Source organism: Tyto alba, unplaced genomic scaffold, assembly GCF_018691265.1.
Source record: "Tyto alba isolate M040663 unplaced genomic scaffold, T.alba_DEE_v4.0 Super-Scaffold_27, whole genome shotgun sequence".
Lineage (NCBI taxonomy): Eukaryota > Metazoa > Chordata > Aves > Strigiformes > Tytonidae > Tyto > Tyto alba.
In genome coordinates, this window is record NW_024881301.1 from 33267087 (window position 1) to 33292445 (window position 25359).

General features: G+C 34.6%; 1 protein-coding gene across 1 annotated transcript in view; it reads right to left on the minus strand.

Annotated features, from left to right (window-relative positions):
• The window catches only part of ABCA13 (ATP binding cassette subfamily A member 13), a 198826-nt gene that overhangs the window by 41069 nt on the left and 132398 nt on the right, over nt 1–25359 (minus strand). The window contains exons 47-54 of the mRNA XM_042797875.1: nt 24078–24186; nt 13921–13975; nt 13145–13322; nt 9630–9745; nt 5354–5510; nt 4153–4406; nt 3675–3867; nt 1238–1347 (exon numbers count right to left, since the gene is read on the minus strand). Of these exons, the coding sequence (XP_042653809.1) occupies nt 1238–1347; nt 3675–3867; nt 4153–4406; nt 5354–5510; nt 9630–9745; nt 13145–13322; nt 13921–13975; nt 24078–24186 (1172 nt within the window). The remainder of the gene's footprint in view (nt 1–1237; nt 1348–3674; nt 3868–4152; nt 4407–5353; nt 5511–9629; nt 9746–13144; nt 13323–13920; nt 13976–24077; nt 24187–25359) is intronic.

Sequence of the window (25359 nt, forward strand, 5' to 3'; positions counted from 1 at the left end):
ATGTCTGAAAAAAATTGTCTTCCGTTCTGGGAAACTATAAATGAAAACAACCATCTAAAAGTCTCTATAACCATTGTAAAGCCTCACTCATATCACTTCGTATTCTCTTAAGAATAATTTTTTTCAAAATCTCTTCAGTCATTCCTTCTTTATGATTAACAATTATTTGATGGTCATTTTAGGAGTTCTTTGTTATCTAATTATTTTTACAGTGAATCTCTTGAAAAATAAGCTGTTATTAAAGATAATGAAAAAAAAAAAAAATCAAAGAAAACACACATAAGTAAAATCATGTTTGGTAGTGGTGATGGTGTCCATTTCAAAAGAAGTATAAACTTTCCAGAAAACTGAATTTTGTAATGACTGAAACTACTAATATTTTGAAATTAAATCTGCTGATCATTATCTATGTAAAGAAGTGAGCAAATACTGACTTATGAAAGCATTTATTTTCTAAAACAAAGAAATATAATTTGTCATTTTGGAAATTCCAAAATGCTTCCTTTAAAAATTTTCTGAATTAAACCCTTCACCTGTCCTTCTCCAAAACATGTATTTTGAAATAGACGTCATATAGAAAAGAAAAATTTAAAAACTGTTAATTAGCCCATACATTTATGTATATGTGTATATATATATTTTACAGATTTTACTGTGGCCTCACTAGAAAATAACTTTACTTAGTCCCCAGTTTTGCTGGGAAAAATGTTAAATGTTGGTTACATCTAACACAAAAAATCTATTATTCACTTATCACTCCATCAAAGTTAACCTCAATATCACCAACACTACCTTCTATCCTAATTACATAGGATATTGATGAAGTAATTAATTAATGACTCTGAAGGATTCAAGTGTCAGAAAACATTTTAAAATTATCCACTTGAAGTGCTGCTCATCAGCTTAAGATTGGAAACCTTTCAGTGCAGCACTAGCATGGGGGATTTACGTCCATTCATCTGGATATGCTGTAAGATTTTTGTTACAATTTTAAAAGTCTGTAAGTTAAGGCTTCCTATAGCCTCCTCGTTTGCTATCAGACAAGTTTATTCTCAATTAACAGAGCTGTCAGATGGAATTAAATCCTGCAGAGACTTAACAGCAATAAAGCAATATACATTTAAAAGGGAAGAAAACAAGTCCTTAGAGTACAGTATAAAACTCTGAAGATGTGCTGAGTCTTTGATCATTGGCATTATCAATTAACACTATTCTGATCAAACCCAGTGTTATTTACCCTGTAGGAGTCCTGATAACAGCGCGTCCTGCAGATGGGATGATATCTCCAGTCAACATCTTAAATGTTGTGCTTTTCCCAGCTCCATTTGTTCCCAGGAGTCCAAAACACTAACAGAGATCAAAAATAAATTAAAAAAAAAATAAAAAAAAATAGAAAGGAGAAAAAGCATATTGATATTTCCTATCATATATCTGTAAAATATGGCATATGGATATACTGTATGTTAAAATTCCCTTTCCAATGGAAAACACATTTAAAAAAAAAACATATATATAATATTGTGATTAGGCCCTGTCCTGGGTTTGAGTGAGTGGTGGGTTTTTTTGGTAGCAGGGGAGGGGGATATCGGGGTGGCCCCCTGTGAGAATCTTCTCGAAGCTCCCACAGCTCCAAGTCAGCTCCACCTCTGCACCAAAACTGAGCCAATTGGCTAAACCTCTGTGATAACGTATTCAAGAAGGGACGTGGTGAGGAGGAGCCGGACTAGTGAGGAGGAATTGTGGCAGCTGCGTGAACATCAGGGTCAATGGAGGAACAGAGGAAGAAAGGAGGGGGGAGGTGTGCCAGAGCAGAGACCCACCTGTAGTGGTGGAGCAGACAGTGACTTACTGCCTGTGAGGTGTTTCGCGTGGCTGATCAAGGTGACTGGGCCCAAAGAAGGCCAGGATCTTGTAGAAAAAAGTAGCCCGGTCTTTTAGTTTGGTGCTGGGAGTATCACAGCATGTGGGAGTGTCCCACGCTAGAGCAGCTTGCAAAGGGCTGCAGGCCGTGGGAAGGACTCTCATGTCGGAGAAAGTTGGTGTCCCACACTGGAGCAGTGTAGGGAAATGCTGCAACCCGTGGGAAGGACTCACATTGGAGAAAGTTTGTGGAGGACTGTCTCCTGGGAGTGGGGGACCATGATGGAGCAGGGGGAACAGGTTCCAGAAGCTCCCCCCACTGCAGATGGAAGAAGCGGCATCACTGATTGCACCCCCCATTCCCTGCCACTGTGCTGCTGAGGGGAGGAGGTAGAGATATCGGGAGCAGAGCTGAGCCCAGGAAGAAGGAAGGGGTGGGGGGAAGGTGTTCTCAAGATGTGGCAATGCTTCTCACTGTCCTACTCTGTTAAGTGTTGTTGTTGTCAGTGTCTGTAATAAGTCTATGTTCTTTTTTGATTCCCCTAACAAGTCTGCCTTTTGCCTGTGACCATAATGGGTGATTTGCCCCTCCCAGTCCTATATCGAATTCCAAGCCTGGCTTATTTGTCTCTTCTCATTTCTGGGAGGGAAGGGAGGAGTGAGCGGATGTGTGGTGCTCAGCTGCCCTCTGAGCTCAAACTATGACAACCCCTAATTCCTAAGAGTGACTTACTTAGGATTCTAGCCCTTCACTTAATTAAAACCCTGCCCAGTAACTAAATGCATTATTTATCCATATTATTAGTAAATGCTAGATTTGAACCTGAGGATCTCAAGTGCTATTTGAGAGCCTTGACTACCAGTCCATAGAGTCAATATTTCTCAGATAAAGGAACACCAAAAATCCAAGATGCATACTGTCTCTGAACAGTTATTTCAGGCCACTAGCAGCAATAAATATATGCTTAAGCTAGGACAGGACTCATATTAAGTCTACATGTATTTGTCTACATATACGTATATAAGTCTACATGTGTGTATGAAGTCTTTTAAATTTTTAGATTTCATTAGCTTTCTTATTGATAAATAGTCTTTAATCAGTAGTAACGTCCTTCTGGTTACCCTAAGTACTCAACAACTGATCTACAACTGGCGTCACATTACTGAACCTGCACTGCCATGCACTAGTTTCTCATATCTTCCAATTTGCCATTAGCAACCAAGAAAAGTCTTTTTCTTATCAGTATTTTTAAAATTAATATCTACAATTCCAAAATGCATCAAAATCATGAAAAAACAAAACAAAACAAAACAATGCTGTTCTGAAATCTTTAGGATTGCCATATTCAATGCCAAATTTCAGATTACTAAAATAGTCTATACTACATTAAAATATACTATGATGATTTCAACATGGGAACTACAAGTTTGACTTGGTGATAAATTCAAGATTCAGTCCACAGTTTACAATTGAGCTAGGTATTTTTTGCTTTCTCTTTGGACATTGAATTGCTATGCTACCTACTTCTATTCTATGTTAGCCTATAAAACAGTAATTTGGTAAAGATCGGAAGAAAAACTTGAGTCTCTGATGAATTTGCAACCCAAAAAATAAGTGAACAGTTGCTTCTTAAACACCACCAGAGCTCCTTCTTTTATCCAGTTATTGATTTTCAGAAACTGCTACAATTGAAATTGTTCTGCTGATATTTACAGATCTTTGATTGTAGACATCCTGAGTATGTCTGAACAATTTCTCAGAATTAAGTTTTATTTTCTGAAATGGAAAAAAAAAAAAAAAAAGACCTCTTTACCTCTCCTCTTGGTATTCCCAAGCTTATGCTTTCCACAGCAGTGGTGTTCTTACTGAAACTTCCATAACACTTCCTGAGGTTGTACAGAAGAAGGACATCATTACCAGTTCTTCCACCAAAGAGTCGCTGTCGCTCCATTTCTACATCAACATCTTCTGAAGGGCTGCCCATGCTGTTAATTGAACACTGACCCCTAAAACAGAACATGATAGTAAATGACATGGGAAACTGGACATTGCTGTACTATGGATAACAATGGTTTATTTCCCTGGTTGCAATCCCTTAAAGCTTGGTATTAAATCTCAGCAGAATCCAAGGGAAATGGCAATTATTTGTATTTTTTCTGCAATTTCCACTAATTCAGGTACACTTTTTCTATCAGAAGTATTTATCTCCAGGTCTTCAAAGGAATCAACCTCTTTCTTTCTTTAAAAATTAGTTCAGTGTCCATTATTGCAAAATAAAAATGATAACATACCTTGGTTTCTGGAGGAGATCCCAGTGAAGAAAAAGCCGTAAAAGAAGAAGCAGTGTTCCCTGCAGGGCCATTTCCACAAAAATCCAGCCAAGGAAATTCATCTCAAAGGGGCTCACATAAGAATCTATTCCAAAATTGCTGGTCAGGTCAAACTTGATCTGATTGTACGAAAGTTCTATTAAGCCCTGGCCTAAGCAGAATTGTGGAAATATGATGAACACCCACTTGAGGATATTGTAGATGTTCTGAAAACTCTGTATTAAGATTCAGCACGGGGAGGCAGGGATGAGAGAAAAAAAAAAAAAAAAGGAAGAATATTAGTTTTCTTCAACAGCATATTAAGCACACTTACAAAGCAGGATACAGCATTCAAATCTCACTCAAGGTGAGCTAATTTCAGAAGAGCATGTTCTGAACTATTTTGAGGTAGAGTTCATCTCTCATTGTATTTTAGACTGCCTAGGGTCATGGGATTCCAATTTTAGTTGAAGTTCACAGACAGTAACAAAACATGTGGCCATGATCATTCTATTTTCTTAAAATTTTAATATTTGAATGCCCTTAATTCTAAATCACCAATTTAAACCCAAATAAACACCAAATCTGCCTCCAAACTTGAGTGACATGTAATCCAGATTTGACTTCAATGTTTTTGACTTGGTACATGCATAGATATTCATACGCATTCTGGATCTCCTCTCCATCAAGTTGCTTAATTACCTTTACGACTAATGAAAATTACATACACAGAGTGAGAATGCCTATTGCTATTCATACAGTGCATTACAGATCCTAGGAATATGTGGCTTTATCTATTATGTCAATATTATTCAAACATATTTTACAATGCCTGTAATCTATTCAATGGACCAGAACAGCTCCCATTGTGTGCTAATTATAACTTAATGGTCTGGAAAATGTCAAGGTTTAAACTAACACTTTTTTCCCATTGTTACAGTGCAATTTTGTTGTTGTTGTTGTTGTTGTAAACAAGTTAAAATTCCAGATGGTAACAAGCAATACTGTATACATGAAGATAGAAAAATCATGAATATTTAAAACAAGCTTTTCTGCTGGAAAAAAAAAAAAAAGTCTGTGTATATGTATAAACATACAGATATATATATATATACACCAACATATATGCATGTATGTTTGCATACAACTTGTGAGTAATATAAAGCAAAGGTTTTATACTGACCTGCGCTTTGGAAATTATAGCTAACAAACGAGGTAAGAGAGTCACCAGCATGGTACACAGGCCAAATACAAAATTTAAGGAGATGTAAGAAATAAAAGCTACATCTGAACTTGAGAAGAACCTGGATACAAGATACATCCACGGTAAAGTTGCATATCTGAAAGTTTAAAGAAACAAAATTATCACAGTTAAGTTATGTTTTCACCTCACCAAAAAAAAAAAAAAAAAAAAGCAGCTGTCATACTAGGAAAAAACAAACAAACAAACAAACAAATAATTACTCCTTGTTTTTAAGATATGCACATAACTCTTTTGACTGAGAAAAAAGGACAAATTTGGTATATGTTTTCATATTACCTTGTGATTCCATAGATGTATAAATAGCTACTGCCGTGTGAAGGGCAGATATGATACATTTTTGCATATATCAACTGCATATATTTACTGATATATTGTTCCAGAAAGCACACAACCCTGATTTCTCAATGATTACAAAACCATGCATCTTTATAAGCCTCTTACACAGAGATAGAATTAAAATCAAATATTTGAAGCTTAAATCATGGATTCTGAGCAATCAGCTTTTCTTAGAGGCTTTCATAAAAAGAAAAAAAGAACAAAAAAGGAAGGAGAAAGTGAGCAAGGTGTGGTGGGGGAATAATGAAGAAAAAAAATGGAAAAAAATAATGAAAAAAACAATAATCGTTGAACTAGAACTAATATTTGTGCCAGTGATATCTGGATATCTGAGAACTGAAATTTGCCAGAGATCATGTTAACATTGTTATTACCTAAATCAGGTTATTAGTTAGTAGAGTAGTAGCCACCAAAAATGAGTATATAATTACTTCATAGCACAATGATGATAAGATAGCATGTCTGTGGTTACATCATTTTCAATGGAAAACTTTAAAGAAGAAGGGAAGACACCCTCCATTCTGGCAAGTCAGATGATGCCTATCCAAAATAGAACAGTTATATTTTTTATAAAGAGTCAGATATGCCTAGCCAGACTAAAAATATGCCCATGCAATTTGATGAGCATGAATGTCATGTAAAGAAAACTTACTTTCCATTCAAAATAGCACAAGACATATCTATCAAACAAACTGTGTATATACTGCAGGAGCATAGGTATCAGCATACACCATTGCATGATGATAAGTATGTATGCAGTATATATATATTTATTTGTATATATAAATACTTCTAATATAATATTAATATATATATAATTGTTTTAATAGTAAGCTCAGTGGAAGAGGACTAGATAAAATTCTGTAAATTCATTTTTTTGTTGCATTAAACGGTAGTTTAGATTATGAGCCACAAAAGTACCTTTTAAATTCAGTATGATGTACTTTACAGATGAACTTTTTTCATCTAAGAATGCCAAAATCCTTTACCTTAAGAAACAAACTTTCAAATCCTGCTGTGACATAAGAGTGATGTTATTCTCAGTTTACAGGAAGATAAAGATTAAATGACTTAATATTTGGATCTCAAATGAAAATTGTAAGTATTCAAGATCATACTATACTTTTCAGCATCTTTTTGCCAGTCTTAATCATATAATCTTTTCTCTCCTTCATGCACATACCAAAATCACCATTTTTTCTCTGAATTACAATATCATAAATACAAGTCCATCTCTGGAAATAGCTCAGGAAAGAGACATGATTTAGAGTGCTGTTATTCTGCTGTAAATTAAAGCAAAATTTCATTTGTAAGCTTATATCTGCTAAGAAATGAGTAAGACTTTCAGAATACGAAAGTTGCATGATGTTCAAACACAGCCTTTAAATTAGCTGCCAGTCACACCTACATTTCTATCCTAACTCTTTTTCGTCAGCTTCAATTGTAATTTGCTAATTTGTAAGTAACAAAGATAGAGCATTTTGGACAAAAATGCTTAAGTAGTTGCACCGTAAAACACTTCAAATTTCAGCTAAAAGAGGAAAAAAATGCAGTTTAGTTAAGAAACCATTATATTTACAAAGGAAATCAGTTTTGAAGTAGCACAGTAGGAAATTGTTGATTATTCTTTCAAGTACACCCCTTCTGGCACACAGCTTAACTTTTTCATATAACTGGACTATTTTTATCTTTATTCTAGATCAGAAATGCTGCACAAGCATACCCTGAAGAGGAAAATGAAATTTGAGAAGGAAAAAATGCATTATGGAATGTAAATAAATAAGAATTACATGCAAAGTACTGGGAAAGGATACAATGACCACAATAGGCTTCATCACATTTATTGTGCAGTTAGGCTAAGGAAAGGGTAGAATAGGAAGAGCAGCAACTCTGAAACTTATCAGTGTCCCTGAGACATGTTAAGCTTACTGACTGACAGTTATTATATCTTTAATAAATGTTAATACATATTGAATACATAGACCTTCTTGTTAAAAATCTGTATAATCTATTATGTCAACCAACACTGAGCAGTCCAGGAAGGATTATGCTGAGATGATTAATCTGCATCTCCAGTCAACAAAAAAATTTTTAGAAGACATTCCAGCTTTTCAGTCAACACTTGTTTCTTCTGAAGTACGTAAACCTTAACTCAATAGTTCGGTTAAAACAATGTCAGCCTAACTCAGCACCTGAGATTTAGTATTACACTGTGGGCAGGACCAAAGCCTATAGCACACCACAGAAAATATCATGACTTCAGCAGACATACAATTAGGTACTGTATGGTTCATTTGCTGCTTGACTAAGATCTCTATAGATGTCTATTCTTATGCTAGGGTCACAGAACCTGGATTACAAGGATTCAACAGTTGTAAAGGTAATTTAAAAACAAAACAAAACAAAACAAACAGTGATGAGATTTAATGGTGTAAAGTCTTTGTACTAAGACAGATACGAACTTCTGCCTTTAACTTGAAGGAATCAATCTGTAGTAATGCAGAAGGAAGGAGGAGGAAGACAAGGGTGATACAGATCCTTTATGAAACTTTAACGTGAACAATGACTTCTAGAATATTACAAAGTAGTCTGGTCACTCATGCACAGAAAAGATGAGCTCAAACTGGAGTTATAGGGAAAAATCATAAATAGAATTATCCAGGGAATGGGAAGATTTTTTTACAAGAGAGGACTTGGCTTGTTTGGGCTTGCAAAAGATATTTGATGAGGGAGACTTACAAAGTATGGCTCTAAATAAACTTAGGCTGGAATTTCAAAGAATACATCCAGCTATGGAGATACCGAAAGTTTTCCAAAAAAGGAGTTGATGGAAGCATGAGATCTTGAAAACAGTTTCAAGATGAGATACAGTAAAGGTTTTTTTTAAAGTGTTTATCTAAGACTCTTCCTGGAAAGCAACATGCCCTCATCTTGCAGAAGGTCCTTTCTACTTTCCTTCCCTGTGATTTTCACATGAAGTAGTTATACTTTATTTTCTAAACATTTATCTTGTAAGATATGCATTCCCCCCTATAAAGATAGCAACACTTAGTTGCTTGATATAAGGAAGAAACGTCTTCTCAGAATGCTTATTCTATAACTATTCATCTTCGGCATTTCTCACATTACCTGGGACTGCACATAGGAAGAGCTGAACAGAACAGACAAACCATTAGTTTGATTGAACCCAGGGCTCAACAGCCTTATTTCTATAGAGAAATCAATCCTCTGTTTAACCAGTTACTTTAAGTTTATATAAATGTTTTTTCATGTGAAACTAAGCAAGAAGGTGATATGGGAGGACTTTCCTCTCTCACAGTACTATTTGGAGACAAATCTCCATCCAGCCCAGTACTCCACATTGGATAAACTTCTTTTTGGAAATATAAATTTCTGGAGATACGTAAAATTACATAATTACAGAAAATGTGTAGAACAGTAATAGAAGATAGCCACTTCTTACCTTCTTGATGATATTCTGCAGAGCTAAGCACTGAAATTCTGACCTGACTGTGTTGTTATTCCCTCATTTTCTGGAGGATAGCATACAATTGATTTCTTCTAACAGCAATGACTGTTATACTAGATGAGTATATTCTGAGACATTTCCAGTTTCTTTTTTTATCTTTTTTTTTTATTATTATTATTTATTTTATATGAGTGAGCAAATATCCCTCCACCTTCCATGTGAAACTTTCAAACTCATGTTTCAGCCTGTTTTCTCAGTATCTTTTGCTGAATCATAATCATTTCCAAAGAGAGAAAATCATGCATCCAGCAGCAGGTGCAAACCAAGTCTAAAGATTTCTGTTTGCTTCTTACAAGTTATAATTCCATAGTAGCATTTCCAATCACATACCCAAAGAGTATCAGCAGGAGAACAGTGGCTGCCAAGTTCTTTCGGAAAGTGAAGGCTGATAGCTGGAAGGCACTAATAACACCAGCACACAGGGTAACTGAAACCATGTAAAACAGCTAGAAACAGAATAAAAAAGGCACTTAGCAGGTGAATATCTCTTACTAGTCTTAATTAACATAAAAGGGCCCTACAAATTAACTTTTCCATATCTGCAATATAATTATGCTATAAATTAGGAAGAATTAGGCAGAAGAGCTCTGAGATTTCATAGTCCACACTTGCTGTGAAACTGCCCCTCTTACCCATACATACAAGCAACAACCTGACAAAATAAAATCCAACTACAGAATATTCCCCTTAATTCCATTTCTATTGATCTTTCCAATACATCAATTTAACAAGCTAGCTCTTCCAGATAATGAGTCTGTATGGGACTATTGTTCCAAAACATCAAATTATACTGTGAATACAAAGTCTTGGATTCAGAAATGGCAGTTTCACTGATTGGTGATTCAGTCATAGGAGAATAGTAAGGATACAATTTTAAAAGAGACTTTAATGAAGGACCATGTGTGCTGATGAAGTAAATGACAACTTTTAACGGGAACAGATATAATATTTAGAAGAGTTACTGCCATTAGGCAACAGGGAAAGAAGGTTCTCTGTTTGTCTCTTGACATAATGATAACGAAATAATTAAGGGGGTGGGGGGGTGTAAGCAGTAAAGGGGATTCATATCCAAGTATTCAAGAGACAGCTTCACTTGCAACTAGCAACAAAATCTGTGCTCAGTTCCATTCTCAGTGTCTACCTGCTCTGTGCATTGAAGCTGAGCTTGTTAGGGCACTGCCTGTCTCAATTTCTGCTTATATAATATTTAAACTTATCCTAATATAACTGATATTCTATTGCAACTGCAATAGAGACAACAAATCAAGGTCTAACTAAATATTCAATGTAGAAGAACAACATCCTTACTGTTAAAAGTGAATTTTCATACTGAAGTAGAATGCAAACCTGTTCAAAATTAAACCAGAGAGCATCACTTTGTCAATGGGAAGACAGATATTTTTTAAGAGAAGGGCAATGGAGTGAAATGTAGACAGATGTAATGTTCTCATCTTGTTCACAGTGTACCTTATTCAGTGCCATATACAAATATACCACTCCACAGATTTAGGGTTCAGCTATCCTGAAGCTGTTTAAAAACATATGGTAGAGAAATCACAAAGCATATGAGTCCCAATATGTTTCGACAGACCTGGGACTTTTTTCTAGAAAAAAAAAAATAACTTTAAACATTAAATTATATTAGAAGTCTCACCTGAAAGCATGGTGTGTTATAAAAATTTTGCCCCTCTGGTAACACAAAATTAATTTGAACAAAAAATCTCTCTTTGTCATGAATTTTTATTAGCACTTACCCATTTTCCATTTGTTGAACATAGTAAAGAATACCATTCACATGTATAAATAAATTAAGAACAGCATGATTCTCATGACAGCAAAACCATAAATCAAATAATTCTGCAGGTCTAGATTATGCTACCAATAATACAGGACACAGCCTGCAATACTTAAAATATGTAGAGGGATTTCAAATTTGACAGTTCATATATTCATGTGCTCCGTGTCCCTAAATGATCTGCAGCACAATTAGCATTTAAAGCAGTGTCTGTTCTTTCCCAGATCATGATTGATCATGCAGTACCATGCTGGATTTGTGAGAACATTTTGAAAGGAAGAGACCAGCAGAAAATAATGAAGAGTTGACTTTGCTGCAGAAGGAGAAACTGAATGATGAAGGACTGAGTTTTTAACCAAGCCCTCTTTTCTGACACAGCAGAAAAAGGAATACAAAGATTGACTGGACAAGTAAATACCATTTGGAGAAATGTGCTCTTACTTTGAGCTTGCTCAAGTGTGAAAATCCTGATTTCAAGCATGGATAGGTCAGGCTCTAATGTTTCAGATTTAGAAGTCTGAATGAGAACAGAGAGTGCTCCAAAAATCTCTGTTCCTGACCAGGCTAGTTCATATCTGTGTTGCCTGTGCTTGATCCCAGCCCTTCCTTCCATGACCCAGTGTGTTAAGCAAGGTGCAGAAAGTTTATGTCCCTTTTCTGGGGCCAGGAATCTTTTTACTTTTGAATAATCCCAGTGACTCCAACTGTTCACTGTTGCATCTAAAACCAATCTCACAACCCAAAACACCTTATCTGAGAAGTGAAATATCAACAAACAGCAACCTAGTTCTTTAAAAACAGTAATTCTATCCCTTTCCATGAAGTAGATGACCTAATCTCAAAATCCCACCAAACATGCAACTAATACTATATCAAATTATGAAAAAGTCTTTCAGTAAGGGACATATATTTATGCCTTATATATATATACACACACATACACACACACACAGATATACATACACACATATAATGGAGGAATTTTTAATTTTAGTTTTTTAAGAGTCACCTTTGAAAAAGATATTTGAAGATAATTTGTGTAATTTGTGCTTAAATGGAATCTAAATGAGCTCCATTACAGAGACAAGGAAAAATCAGTGATGGGACCAGCAGTGACTTGAGAAAATTAATTCTATTTCACCACCTTTACTTACTGACCTGAACAGAAATCAACTTCTCAGGCTTGAAGAAGACAAGCAAAAATTGCTATTTCATTTAAACTTATTGGCCTAAATACAACCTTCCAAAGTCAGGTCTCAGTGGCTTTCCTGTCTATATATTTGATTAAAAAGGGTAAGATTTAGGGAAATAATAATAATTTTTGTGGTATTTTCTAAAGAAGACAAGATTTTCAGATTTGTTAATGAACTGCATGCAGACAATACTATTTGTAATGCTAACAACGATAGAAATTTATTTGTGTGAGAAAAATAAACGTTCAGGACAGAGACTTCACCCGTTTGTGATCCAGGTCATTCTGTGTATACGAATTCATAAACAATATTTTCTACTGTCTATCTTACTAGAAATAAAATGTAGCAGTTAAGAGTATCTGTCATATTACCCACCAACAAATTACATATTTATGCCTTTGAAGTAGCTGTCTAATATCTTCAGGCTTCACCAAAAATCTGAAATATTTTGCCAGTGGCAACTCAAAGCACAGAAACTCCAACTATGAACTGCTGTGTGGAAGATTCTCTCTCTCTAGGTTGACTAGCCAGCTTCCTTTTATTTGTAAAACTGTGTAGGTAGTTGATTAGCCAGCTTCCTTTTATTTGTAAAATAGTGTAGGTACCTAAAGATAACATATTCTTTGATTTACAATTCAACTTTGAAAAACTAACACAATCCCTGCCTTAAATAATTTTATCTGACAGTATTAAAGTAGGAATGATGTCCCAATGCTTGTTAACATGACAGCCAAGAGCTGTTGCTCTGCACAAATCAAACCTTATTCACGTCTTGTGACCATATCTCCTTTTTCTCATTTATGACAAACTAGTTAAAAACCTACACCTGAACATATGCTGCCCCACATGATACGTACCGTATCACAGCAGAAGTTAGCAAACCAATAAGTTTTGTAACCCAGGCCTGTGATATGCTGCAAGCGTTTTGTGCCAGATACTCTGTCTTTCACTATGGCACTTCCAATGGATGCAGTAAGGATAGAGAAACCCAGCATGATACACAGTGCTACCCCACACTGACGAACATTCTCCATTCTAGGGTACAAAGCAAAATGGCATCATGAAAACACAATGGGGAAGAAAACCTCACCAAACCCAAACATTTTCAAGGCCAACTTCTTACCAAAACAACAACAGACATTATGACCTTAATCCTGTTTACAAACACCCTGTTTGTACACTGTCAACATCTAATTAGAAAACAGGAGCAAGATGATGTATTAAGTTACAAAACTATACATGAGTTATAAAACACAGCATGTGCTTGAAGTCAGATTAGTAAAATGAAACTGTTGCAAATATTTTCCCCTCTACACAAAATTAAAATTTATAAAATTGACAATCATTTGAAGAAGTTAATCTCTTTGAAAATGTCATGACCTGTTCATAAAGACTCTGCAATGTGGTCAGAGAAAATTCAGTATTTTACTCTACAAAATAATGCAGCCATATATGTTATAAACAGTCGATTTGATATATAAACAGCAGACTAGAGAAAATGCTTCAACTCAGTGGAACTGAATTGCATCTATCAAGTCACAACATCTATTGTATGCAACATATATGCTTATTGAATTAGTAGTTTCAATTGTGTGCTTATTGCAGCTGTTATGTATTTTAAGAGTTCGCTCACATTTTATCCTCATCCAGCAAGGCTCCTCCGTATGGTTGGCTATAGAGTGTGATCCCTGTGAAAAGAAAAATAAATTAAGAAATAGTAAAGGCTACATCAAGACTTCAAGTTCTAGAGTAAATTGTTGACCCTTTATTACACAAGATGAATGAAAAGGCTACTTAATAAGCAACAGAAAGAGGTCAACCACCAGGCTGCCAAACTGAATACTGTCTCCTGTTGAGTGATTTCCAGAACCTGGATCCACCAAAATCTAATGAATAAACATAAGTAATGGCTGCATTTCTGTATTCTCAACTTCAGAAATGTGTTCAACAAAGTTGTATATTGCTGCAGGATCTCCATCACAGAGAGATTAAATACAGAACTTCAAGTAGAATTTGTTCATCTACATAATCTTCTAGAGTAAGGTAGATTGTTATTGAAATTTATATACTTGGTACTTTATCATTGCTAACAACATTTTTAAATTGTTTAAGTTTTGCAGAGAAAAACTGTTTAGCTAAATTCACAAAAAAAAAAAAAAAAAAAAAAAAAAAAAAAAAAAGACACGTGTCAGATTGAAACTGTAGATCTTTAAATTAAAAAGATACCCAGTTTGGGAGACCAAGAAAAATCCTGAGTAGGCAATGCATTCTTAGGCTTATTTTGGTTCTTGGTACAACCAGTCTGTAATAATCTAGCAAATTGAACTTCAGAAATGGAAGATAGTTCATAAGGTAGTTTATGGACAAAAACTGTGGATTTTTTGCTTTCTTTCTTTTCAAGAAAAAGAAGAAAAAGGGAGGGAGGTGAGGAGGGAGTGTGCAAAACTGTCAGTGCAAGAGTTGTTGTCCAACTGGTCTTGATGCTGTTCTTGACTTATTTCTGTGTACCTGACAGGTATGTCAGCTGTAACATAATACCAATTAAAAATTCTTCCAGTGAGATCAAACCAGCACTATCTGCTTAGAGTATCTAAATAAAACTATGCTGTTCCCAATTAAAATATATATATATATATCCATCCTAACAATAATTATAGTCTTCCCTCTATCTTTGGCAAAGAAATAAAAAATTGTTCGCCTTAGATGGACTCTGCAGGGTGCCACTTACTTGAACGCACTTTGTCAGATTTTGTTAGAGTCCAGCTGTATAAAGCTAAAAATTGTCTTCATTCCAGTAACAGGTACAATCCAACTGACTATACATTTATTTTTGCCCCTTTAATTTTTCCTTCCTCATCTTCAAGCCAAAGTAATCTAAACATCACTTACAGAGGATGATGATTAACTTGCACACGAAACTAATACAAGGTAAAGATTATTCAAACATAGTTAAAAGCTGTACACTTAAGCCCAATGGTAGTTAGCAAATCAAAAGGAGAGTCAAGCCATTGAGGTTTTGATTCATCACTAGTAGATACATGTGTTATTTGCATAAGTGTTTCATGTCGTTTGCCTAGCGGGACTTTTTAAAGTTTTCCTTTGTTTTTCTTTTACACCATTTATTTTTTAAAAAATAGCTGCTATTTGTTCTGAAGCAAAAACTGGCATATCAAATAAAACTATATTTTCCCACTGGAACCAAGTATAAGCTGACATTCCATATATGTAAAGGAAAAGTAGCATGATAGGAAACAAGTTTTATTCCCAGAAATTTTTTCTAAGCTTTTCCAATGGTTGAATAAAGGTGTGCATGTTGAAAAATAGAATGTCTTTACTTCATATATATATATATATAATTCCTATTGAATTAGAAATTAATAGCCAAAAATATAATTAAACCAGATTTTTACTGTACAGACAAACTGAAATGAGTCTGAACTTATTTTCAGATCTGGTTAGAAAAAAAAAAATAAAAAAAAAAAAAAAAAAAACAACTGATTTTCAGGCATAATCTAATTACAATGCAGGAAAGCTTTCAGAAAATGGGAATCCTGATCATTTCAGAAGTACTAAAACAAGAAGTTGACAACATGAAATGTTCTTGTACTCACTAGTGCTCAGCTAAATTGGCAAAGAACAGAAATATGTCTTCCAGGCCTCCTCTTTTATGGCCATGAGCCACGTTCTAGTTATAGAGGATCTTCCCATGTTTGTCAAGGTCTTGCCTTCATGATCAAGAATTTGAATGATCTAACCAAGCTTTCCTCCCCCAAGCTTCAGATGACAGAAATTCTGCAGTAAAACTGCTCCAGCTCAAGGGGTAGCATTTTTAGAGATTGCAAATATGAATATACTACCCATGATCAGGAAATGCCAAGACTTGAAGACCTGTAGGTCCTATGGAATTGTATCCCTTTTCCCAGAATTGTGAGACAGGTAAACCCATCATGTGGACTGTAGTAAAGAATTATTGCTTGTAACGTGTCCAGAACTTGGATGATTTGCCATGAATTAGTCCAGGCTGATCTGAATCATACCCATCCTATTGCTCTACTGCTATCAACGATATGCTGTACTCAGTGAGAATATACACTAGCAAAACCAGAGCTATGAATTCATGCTTGTGCAATTTCCTCTGCAAGTAAATTCATGCTCATAAACATGAGTTTGCCCACTTGCACATTTTGAGAATCTAGTCAACAAATTTTACAGGAGAAAATCATCTAAACTGCTGAAACTGTTCAAAAAGACCCACAGGGAATTAATGAAACATGCAAAACATAACAAAGACAAAAATTACATCAAATATTTTGCAAGGGATAGCTTCTGCTCAGGAAAATTTAATGTATATGGAAATAACCTCTCCTGAAATCATCATGGCCTGTCCATACTGAGTGAACTGATCCTAGGAGGAATCTAACAAATCTTTCAGATAACTGCATTGTTATTAAACAAAAGTCTACAGCAGTTGACTTGGGATCCATACATAAAAATACACTGGTATAACTCTCTAGTACAGAATAAACAGAGACTGTGAAAGAGACCATTTCTGGGGGAAATAAAACCCGACAACATTAGATGACACAATGTTCCTTCAAGTTTTGTATCATACAATACTGATCAAAAAGCAAATTGTACTGAATTAATTTCTTTCAGTGGAAGAGTCCCAAAAAGTAATTGCTCTTCTTAAAAGTAGTAACCATTTTCTACAGTCAATTTCCATTCAAACCATGAAGGATTGCATTTTTTAAACTTTACACACACAACTGATATGAAATTTCTCAGGATTGCTGAATTACAATTAACTGAAGTATGACTGTGTTAAACTATGTTCAGTTCTATGTTAGAATTCAAAATTCTATCAATGTATTAAATATAATACTTGCCTTTCATTCATTATTTTAAATTTTTCAATTAATCTGGACCATGAGGGCCTTCTACATTTGCTACATTTGTTAGTATATTGTTTTCTTCCCTCCCATTATTGTCCAAAAATAAATGATGAATTTATATAAAGCCAACAAAATGTCTTGTAATTCACAGAAGGAAAAAAGGTTCCTTGAACCTGAGGAGGAGTAAATTATAAACTATATTCCAATAGCAAAATAAGCCAACATATTTGATAGATGCTATTTGCTAGTATATGGATTTTTTTATTAAAAAATCTTCTGTGCACTTTTATAATCTATCCCTTCCCATATTTCTCCTAACCACTTAGACCATCTTTCTTTACATATATCTCTGTCCCAATACAGCTGTTAACTTGATGTAAAATGTGCTTATTGATGCTTTCTTGCCTTTATATGCCTTCTTACTATGTAAATCTGCTATAATAATGCTCATTAAGTTGAAAACTAAACACAATTTTTGAGGACTTAAAATAAAACCCATAAATGACAGATAAACCAAGAAGTTCTGAATGACAAAGCTCCTATTAAACAGATGTATATGGTGTTTATGCAAGGATTTTTTTTTTTTTTTAAGGATTGTATTTGTAAGCCTTGTGTGAACAGCCTTCAGGACAAAATTTATCCAAATCAGTATTCACAAGAGAAGACAAGACATGCAATATCAACAGATATGATATGATCCAGCTCTAACTCTGTCTGCTCCTTTTCATATATTTGTCAATATAAAATTATTTTTCCACATCTACAGCTTACCATTATATTCTCCTGACTTAATTTCATCTAGAATTTTCCCAATTGTCCTAAAACATCCTTTGTCTGTGTCCTTGGCACAGAGTTGGTCACATTATTTTTACAGTGACAATTTAAGGTTCTTTATGGGCACAGGTGAAACACTGTGATAGCCACCAATTCTAACCTTTCCAAAGCCCTGCATAAGCAATTCAAGAACAGGAAAAACTGTGACCATGGAGATTCTTATACTATATCAGGGGTTTAATGCTGTATTCAGAGAGTAAGTGAACACCATGATGCCAAGACTTTCTTACACCTTTTAGCCTTCTCCAATACAAAAATTAAGAGCTTGAGAAATGAGAAGCACTATTTCACTGATTGGAGTAGGGGAAAGAGGAGGGCATCTCAAAGAAAGAAACATAACTGTACACATATTAATATGTACATATATGTACACATATTATGTACACATATTAATATGCACATGTATATGTGAATGTATACTTCTGAAAAGGAATGAAGCCAGACATCAATCCCAACAGAGAGCACAAGCAACTATTTTGGTAATATATATTTTTAGTTGGTTTTCATCTAAGAAACCTTTTTCTTTCATTCCACAGTTGTTTTGCCTATTTTGCCTACAGATAACTACATTTTTTTTGTGTGCTCCTTTTTTCTTTTTCTATTTTTTTTTTTTACCAAAAAAAAAAAAAAAAAAAGTAAGACTCAGTTGCTATCTCTTGCATTGTTCAGTGAAAGACTTATCTTTACATAACTGAGAAACAAGGGCATTTTCACGTGTCCTGCAAGCCACCTTAGTAAGGAAAAAAAAAGAAGGGAAGTAGTCAGAGCTTCTTGCATGAATAACCCAGTTGGGGTGGGGAGGAGAGTAGTTACATTAGAAATGCCACTAGGAGCTCCATGCTACGTGCTTAATAGTAGAAGAAGCAAAAAACGACTAACTGTATGCTCTTCACCTTCTCTACAGTTTCCACTTAGTATTCTCCCTTCCAGGCTGAACAATCTTAATCCTTTCCTTACATTGTTCTTGATTGAACTAATTTTGGATTCTAATGTGTTAAAAAGGCATCCCTAACTTGGTGAAACAAAGTCTGTATAAAATGTTATAAGCATTATGACATTCTCTAGAGTAAAATACTATCCTTTTCCACTGTGGATAGGACAGTTCACAGGAAAAGGGAAAATACATCCACATTACAGATGTTTGAAATGAACAGCATCTTGATTGTAATAGGAAAAATTCAGGACCTGCGCAACTCAAGACACCTTTCCCCATACCAACATCTTATTAACAGTCTGTAAACTGTACCTTCAAGAGAAAGTGCTCTAGATCTTCTGTTTCAAATCTAAACCACCTGACCATCTGACAGAAAAGAAAGCCACATTCAATTTGGCATAGTCTTAGATACTTTGAATATTTACTTCCTGTAGGTTATACATCAGGCATTGGTAGACCAGTACATCCTGCATAGGTGTAACTTTCCACATAATCACATGTTATAAAATCTGTGGGTTTGTAATAAAAATGAGGACAGTGATACGATCCAAACAGTACTTTTCCAGTACAGGTTGGACAGATCTAGAGGAAAAAATCTCAAAGGTCTTCAAGCTTGTATGCCCTCACCATAGGCTAATCAGAGCTGTCCTTGGGCATATTTAAAGGTTCTGCACTGTATTTTGTGTGTGTCTGAGCCTGCCTCTTGGCACCCCTTTGTAATCTATCTTTTCTTTCTGTTACATAGCATGCTGAATCTTGAATACATAGATCAATTTGGATCTGTGCTATTAATTCCAAGTATGATAATTGTTACAGACTTGAATAGAAGACCAATCTAGGTTTCTTTATTCCAGACATTTTATTTCAGATTAGAATAAAATCAATTATTATGTATAATAAAAATGGAGGTAGTGTATATATATATATGTGTGTGTGTGTGTGCCTTTTACAAGCTCTTCTTTGTGGGTATTCAAAATTTATGATGAGATTTCTGTTTGTATGAAATGAGACATTACAATGCACTCAACGACTTATATTTTATGGTGAATTTCACAGGCAGCATCTTCATTAATGATTTATATTTTACTTCCCTTGCACTGACCAGACATGGTTAAGAAGGTTCCTACTAAATGTCATTTCACAGTTTCCTTTGAAAAGAAGTTTAAAATTACAAAAGCAATCAGGAAACTATACAGTCACTTTCCACCAGAACTCAGCTGAAAATTGGTCTCTTGATACATTCAGCTCCTTTGAAGAACAGAATCTGAATTAAATGAAGATGCTATATGAATGCTTACAATGAGACCTAGTATGAAAGGTTTTTAAAAAATCAGTTACTTCAATAGAAGTCCTGAGATGGGGCAGCTGCCTCACACAAGGCCTTTCTATATTGGTACATTTCTATTCTCTGAGCGATGCTGTATGAACTTTTTTTGACCACTGTACTTTACCGACATCATTATAGATGACTACCACTCCTTTTTTCTTTATATAGTCTTACCTTAAGAGGTAGGTAAGAGTGCTTCCCTGATATTTCAGCATGATAAACACATTGTGACTCAACTGTATACAATTAGGTGTGAAAAATAACACAGTTTTACTTGACCAGGATTTCTATCTTAAGTTTAAGAAAAAAATGTTGTCTTTTAGGTTTTATTCCTCTTACTTCATTATTCCATTTTTTACTTGCTCACGATTACATTACCTAATTGTTGGAATGCAGCATTTCAGAAAGAGATTTAAAACCATGCAAACATCATTCACATAAACTTGAAGACCAGCAAGACCTGAAGAGTTTTGACAAAAACCCAGTACATCTTACCTTCTCTGTTGAAAAGTCTTTCTCATTTTTTTTATTATTAACATATTCATTATTTATTTTTTTAATATATTTTTTAATTATTAACATTTTCATTACCTGTCACTGAATTTGTAACCCACTAGAAAACAAAATGTATTTCGTTTTCTTTCCAGTAAGACAGATGAGTTAGATTTTCTTCCACAATAGAAACACACACTTATGATTATGAAGCTAGATGTGGCTGTTAACATGGTACAGAAGATGAGCTATTTTCATACAAGAAGTATCCCTGAACTGCTGTTCCAGAATAGACATATGATCCATCAACTATGATAAACTGACGTAAATCAATTTGGCTAACTTCTGTTGCTCTATCTACCAGCTGGCACGCAGATTTTCTTCAACAACCATACCACTCTCAACATGAAAAAAATTACAAGAAGGAAACATTGTAACTTTCCAGGCATCCTCATGGAGCAGTTTACTGATAATCCTATATGGAGGGAAGAAAGAGAAATCTCTCCACTTATGAAGAAAGGATTTGATGATCAGATTACAAAATAATAAAAAGGAAGTATTTTTAATCTCCAAAATAACTATAATTTCCTGATCCTGCATGCTCAGGATGATCAAGAGTCAGTAACTTGGACTAACACAATAAAAACAGTTATCATTTTCTTTCACATTTTTTTGAACACATACAAATCTCTAAGGATATAAATCAGTGCAAGGTAGCATATGTCCTCTGTATTCTCGGGTACAACTTCTTCCTTCAAATTCTCATACAAAATCCTAAATCTATATTCCTTGTATTCTCTTGTTCTGTATTCTTTTGATGGAAGAAAATACATAAGACAACAGCATTCATCTTCATTCTCACTAAAACCTATCACAAACTGGGACCAGTACTATTGATCGCCTATGAAAGTTACGTGGTCTGTCCCTGTGAGCAAAGTGGGTAGAACTAGGCGGGCTCTCTGCAATGACTCTTCCCTCCTCCAGAGAACTTGGGAGAAATCCAACTGGGTTCATGCTCAAGAAATACACACAGGATATAACTGCTAAGTGAAAGGGTTCCTCAGTATTTCTATGAGCATTTAAATACGCTGTTGACCTCCTTCAAGGTTGTTTCAATATCATAGCAGTTGCTACTCTGTTTACATCCATGGTAATGCTCTACCCTCCTGAATTAAGTCTCTTGCAGTAAAGCAAGATTTATTTTTTCTGAAGGAAGGAATGACTGTGTCCTCACACTCTCTTTTCAAGGGTCAAATTATTTTTATGTCAGTTAAAAGTGATATAGAAGCACTGGTTCTGTTGACAGGAAAAAGTTATCCTGTGAAAGAAAATGTCATTAATGCAAGTCAGAATTACAAAGCTACAATTTCTGCAACATCCTAACAAGCTTCCTTGCAGCAGTTTCCAATAATGTTCTAGAACTGACCTTGCATATAAACAGAGTTTGCAAAAAGAAAAAAAAATATGAAAAAGAATATATTTCAGTGTTGAAACACAGTATGTAGTCTTCTGACTGCTAATTTACAGTACTGCATATAACCATTTTAATAAGAAAAGTATATAATAGTTCTCCATCAGAGCAGAATCCTTAAATAAGAGACAGTTCAGAGTCAAAGTGAACTGAGCTTAAGTGCCCCGTACAGCACTTGAAAGCTGTTGAGTTTTTTAAAAATAAAATATACATATGTATTTGTCTCTAAAGATATACTCACACATATATGTGTACATACACATACATACAGATAGATAAGTAGATAACCTGACTTCTCTTTCCAGGATTTCTCTGACAGGTCTCTCTGTATTATTTCTCAAGAGGATGATCAATCTATCTTTATTTCACCCCTCCAATAGATATTCACATAAATAAACTGGTTTCTGGTTCATAAACTCTGCATGTGCAGACACTCAGACAAGGTATTCTGGCAGAAGACTGTATAATGAGCCCATATTTGTATAGATGACAGTCCAAGATCTCAAATGGTTATTGTTTTGTTTATTATGTTTCTATGCCATGCAACAACATAACATATAACATTTCCACAGTTCTTGGGACAACTATAATTTTCTTTGATTGTAATCTGGATGGTGGCTATAATCTGGTGAGTCCCCAGTTCTACACGATAGATATAAAAGTAAGGGTACTTAAATATTTAAATTCCAGAATAAGATATCTAATGCTACAGAAAACAAGCTAGCAACAGTACTATCCATAAAGTGCAGGGAAACTTGATTAAAAATTGATTTCTATTAAAAATTCTCATTAAAATACCTGATTTCATTTCATTCAAACTTTCTCCAGAAATACATTACCTTTGATTCATTCTCATAATTCATTTAGAAAAATAAGACCCCAGCCATGTTGAAAGCAAGCAATTATTCTATTTCATTGACATTCTGGAAACTTTTCTTAATGAATTTCTATTTTGAGATACTCAGGATTCCTCCCCCCTTTTTACTGATTTTCATCTTCTTTCTTCCTTCTTCATTATAAACACACTGTAAATCATTTTACCATTACAGACAACCATCCAAGTTTTCAAAAACTTAAAAAATTCTCATATGTTATTTTTAGATTTCTCTAAACCAAACTAATCCATCTTTAGCAGAACCTTAAGAATTAAAGGAACTGGAATGAACAGAAGTTAGTTTCAACTATCAAGCTCAGCTTTCAACATCCTAAAAGTTCTACTGTGTTAACCCCTGATTCTTTGGCTGCTGTTACTTTTTTAACTAGTTCTCATAGAGTTCAAAGATATCTGAATCAGAGAATTTAGATATAAAATATACTAATCTGTCTCTTTTTATGTCCAGTAGTATGATATACCAGCCTCTCCTGTTTCTTGAGTAACAGGATGCTATGAAACATCATGTTGCAGTGTGAATTTACAGGATACTTTAGGTTTACCTTGGGTATATACGTAAGGAGATAAAGTGACAAAGAAGCTATAAATTCATACTCTATTGTGCAATAATCATTCCATATAAGAAAGCCCTAGCAGTGGTTTCACAGGGACTCACATCTCAAGTGTAGCAAACCAATTTACACTTATTCCACAGGAATGTCCTTGGTATGAAACTCATATGGCATAGTGAACTGTAAATTCAAATTTTGCCTTATTGTGTACTATATTCTTCACACAAACGAACCTTCTGTTTAATTAAAACTTATACTTTCAAATCCTCCCAATAAATGTGTGACTCTGCATTCCCATTTTATACTATGAAAAATGTTCATACTTAAAATTATTTTACTTTATTTAGAAAATACTTTTCAAATTATATGAAAAAAAGACTTAAAGGAAGGCTATTACCATACTGTCTCCAATCCACATTAGGAGGCAAATTCAGCCACAGAATTAAGTTATTGAGTTCATTTAAGTAGGATGGCAGAGAATGGAAGCCTTTCTGGTTGTACCACACCTGGAAGAGAGAATGGAAATTGTGAATCAAAAATTAGTTGAATCTGAACACTCGTCTGAAAGTTCCCATACCTTGAACAATTGCAGAGATATCTAATTCTCCTGTTAAGACACCTATTTATAGAAGAAGGTAAACAGAATCAGTTAATTTGTACAGGTCTTTCAACAGCATGCAGTAGTTTGTTATCTACTGTTGGAGATGTACACCTATGTTAATTATTAAATTGAGATTCTCTGATTTAACAGAACACTGTGTCCCTTCCTTTACATACATTTGGTTAAACAAAGAGAGGAAAAAACAATGCAAAAATAACATTTGTCAATTCAATTGAAAATAAAAAATGAGTAAAACTAGTGTTACAAGTGGAGAATACTATTAAAATTCCAAAAAGACTTATCTAAATAATACCTGCAAGTGACACACAGTATAAAATATGTAGGAACAGAATATCCCAGAAAGTGGGGAAAGAAAGAATCAAGGAAGCACTGTTTACAAGGTGAGTATGAAACTATTCCATAAAGGGCATATCTGTGTCTCCACCTTCAACAAGCAATTATCAGTTGTTTGTTAAGCATGGAGGAAATTAATATAGACCAAATTTAAGACAGACAAGGAAAGCCAGTCTCTCTGAGGAGCACAGGGAAGCAGTTCTTCTGTAACATATACTTCTTATTCAAATCATGCAGAATCACTCCAATTTGATAAATATACTCAATTCACACTTCCATGTGCTAGAATCATTGATGAGAACCTGGTATGTTCCAAACCCAAATATACTGAGGTTTGAGTGTTGGTTTGCCTTTGGAAATTGATTCCATTCCTACGTCTCATTGCCATTAATCATAATGCCTTTGAACCCACATTATCTATACTGAAAACTAGGTCAAATTATGTATGTTTGTTTTCAGTTTTAGTGACGTTCAAAATTATCTTTGATTACTATCCATTTCTCACTCCACATCAACCTTCATCTCACCTTTTAGTTTATACAGTTGAAAAACTCTTAACCTTTCCCTCTTTGATATCAGCTATTTGCTAATCTGTATTTTGTATATCTCAAGTTGATGCTGGGCAATTCTCACTTTGTGTCTGGATTCTGAATCATATTGCAAAGTGCACAGTTTTTACTACAGGTCTTTCTTGCCTTAACACCGTTCTAAGATTTCAGTTTTA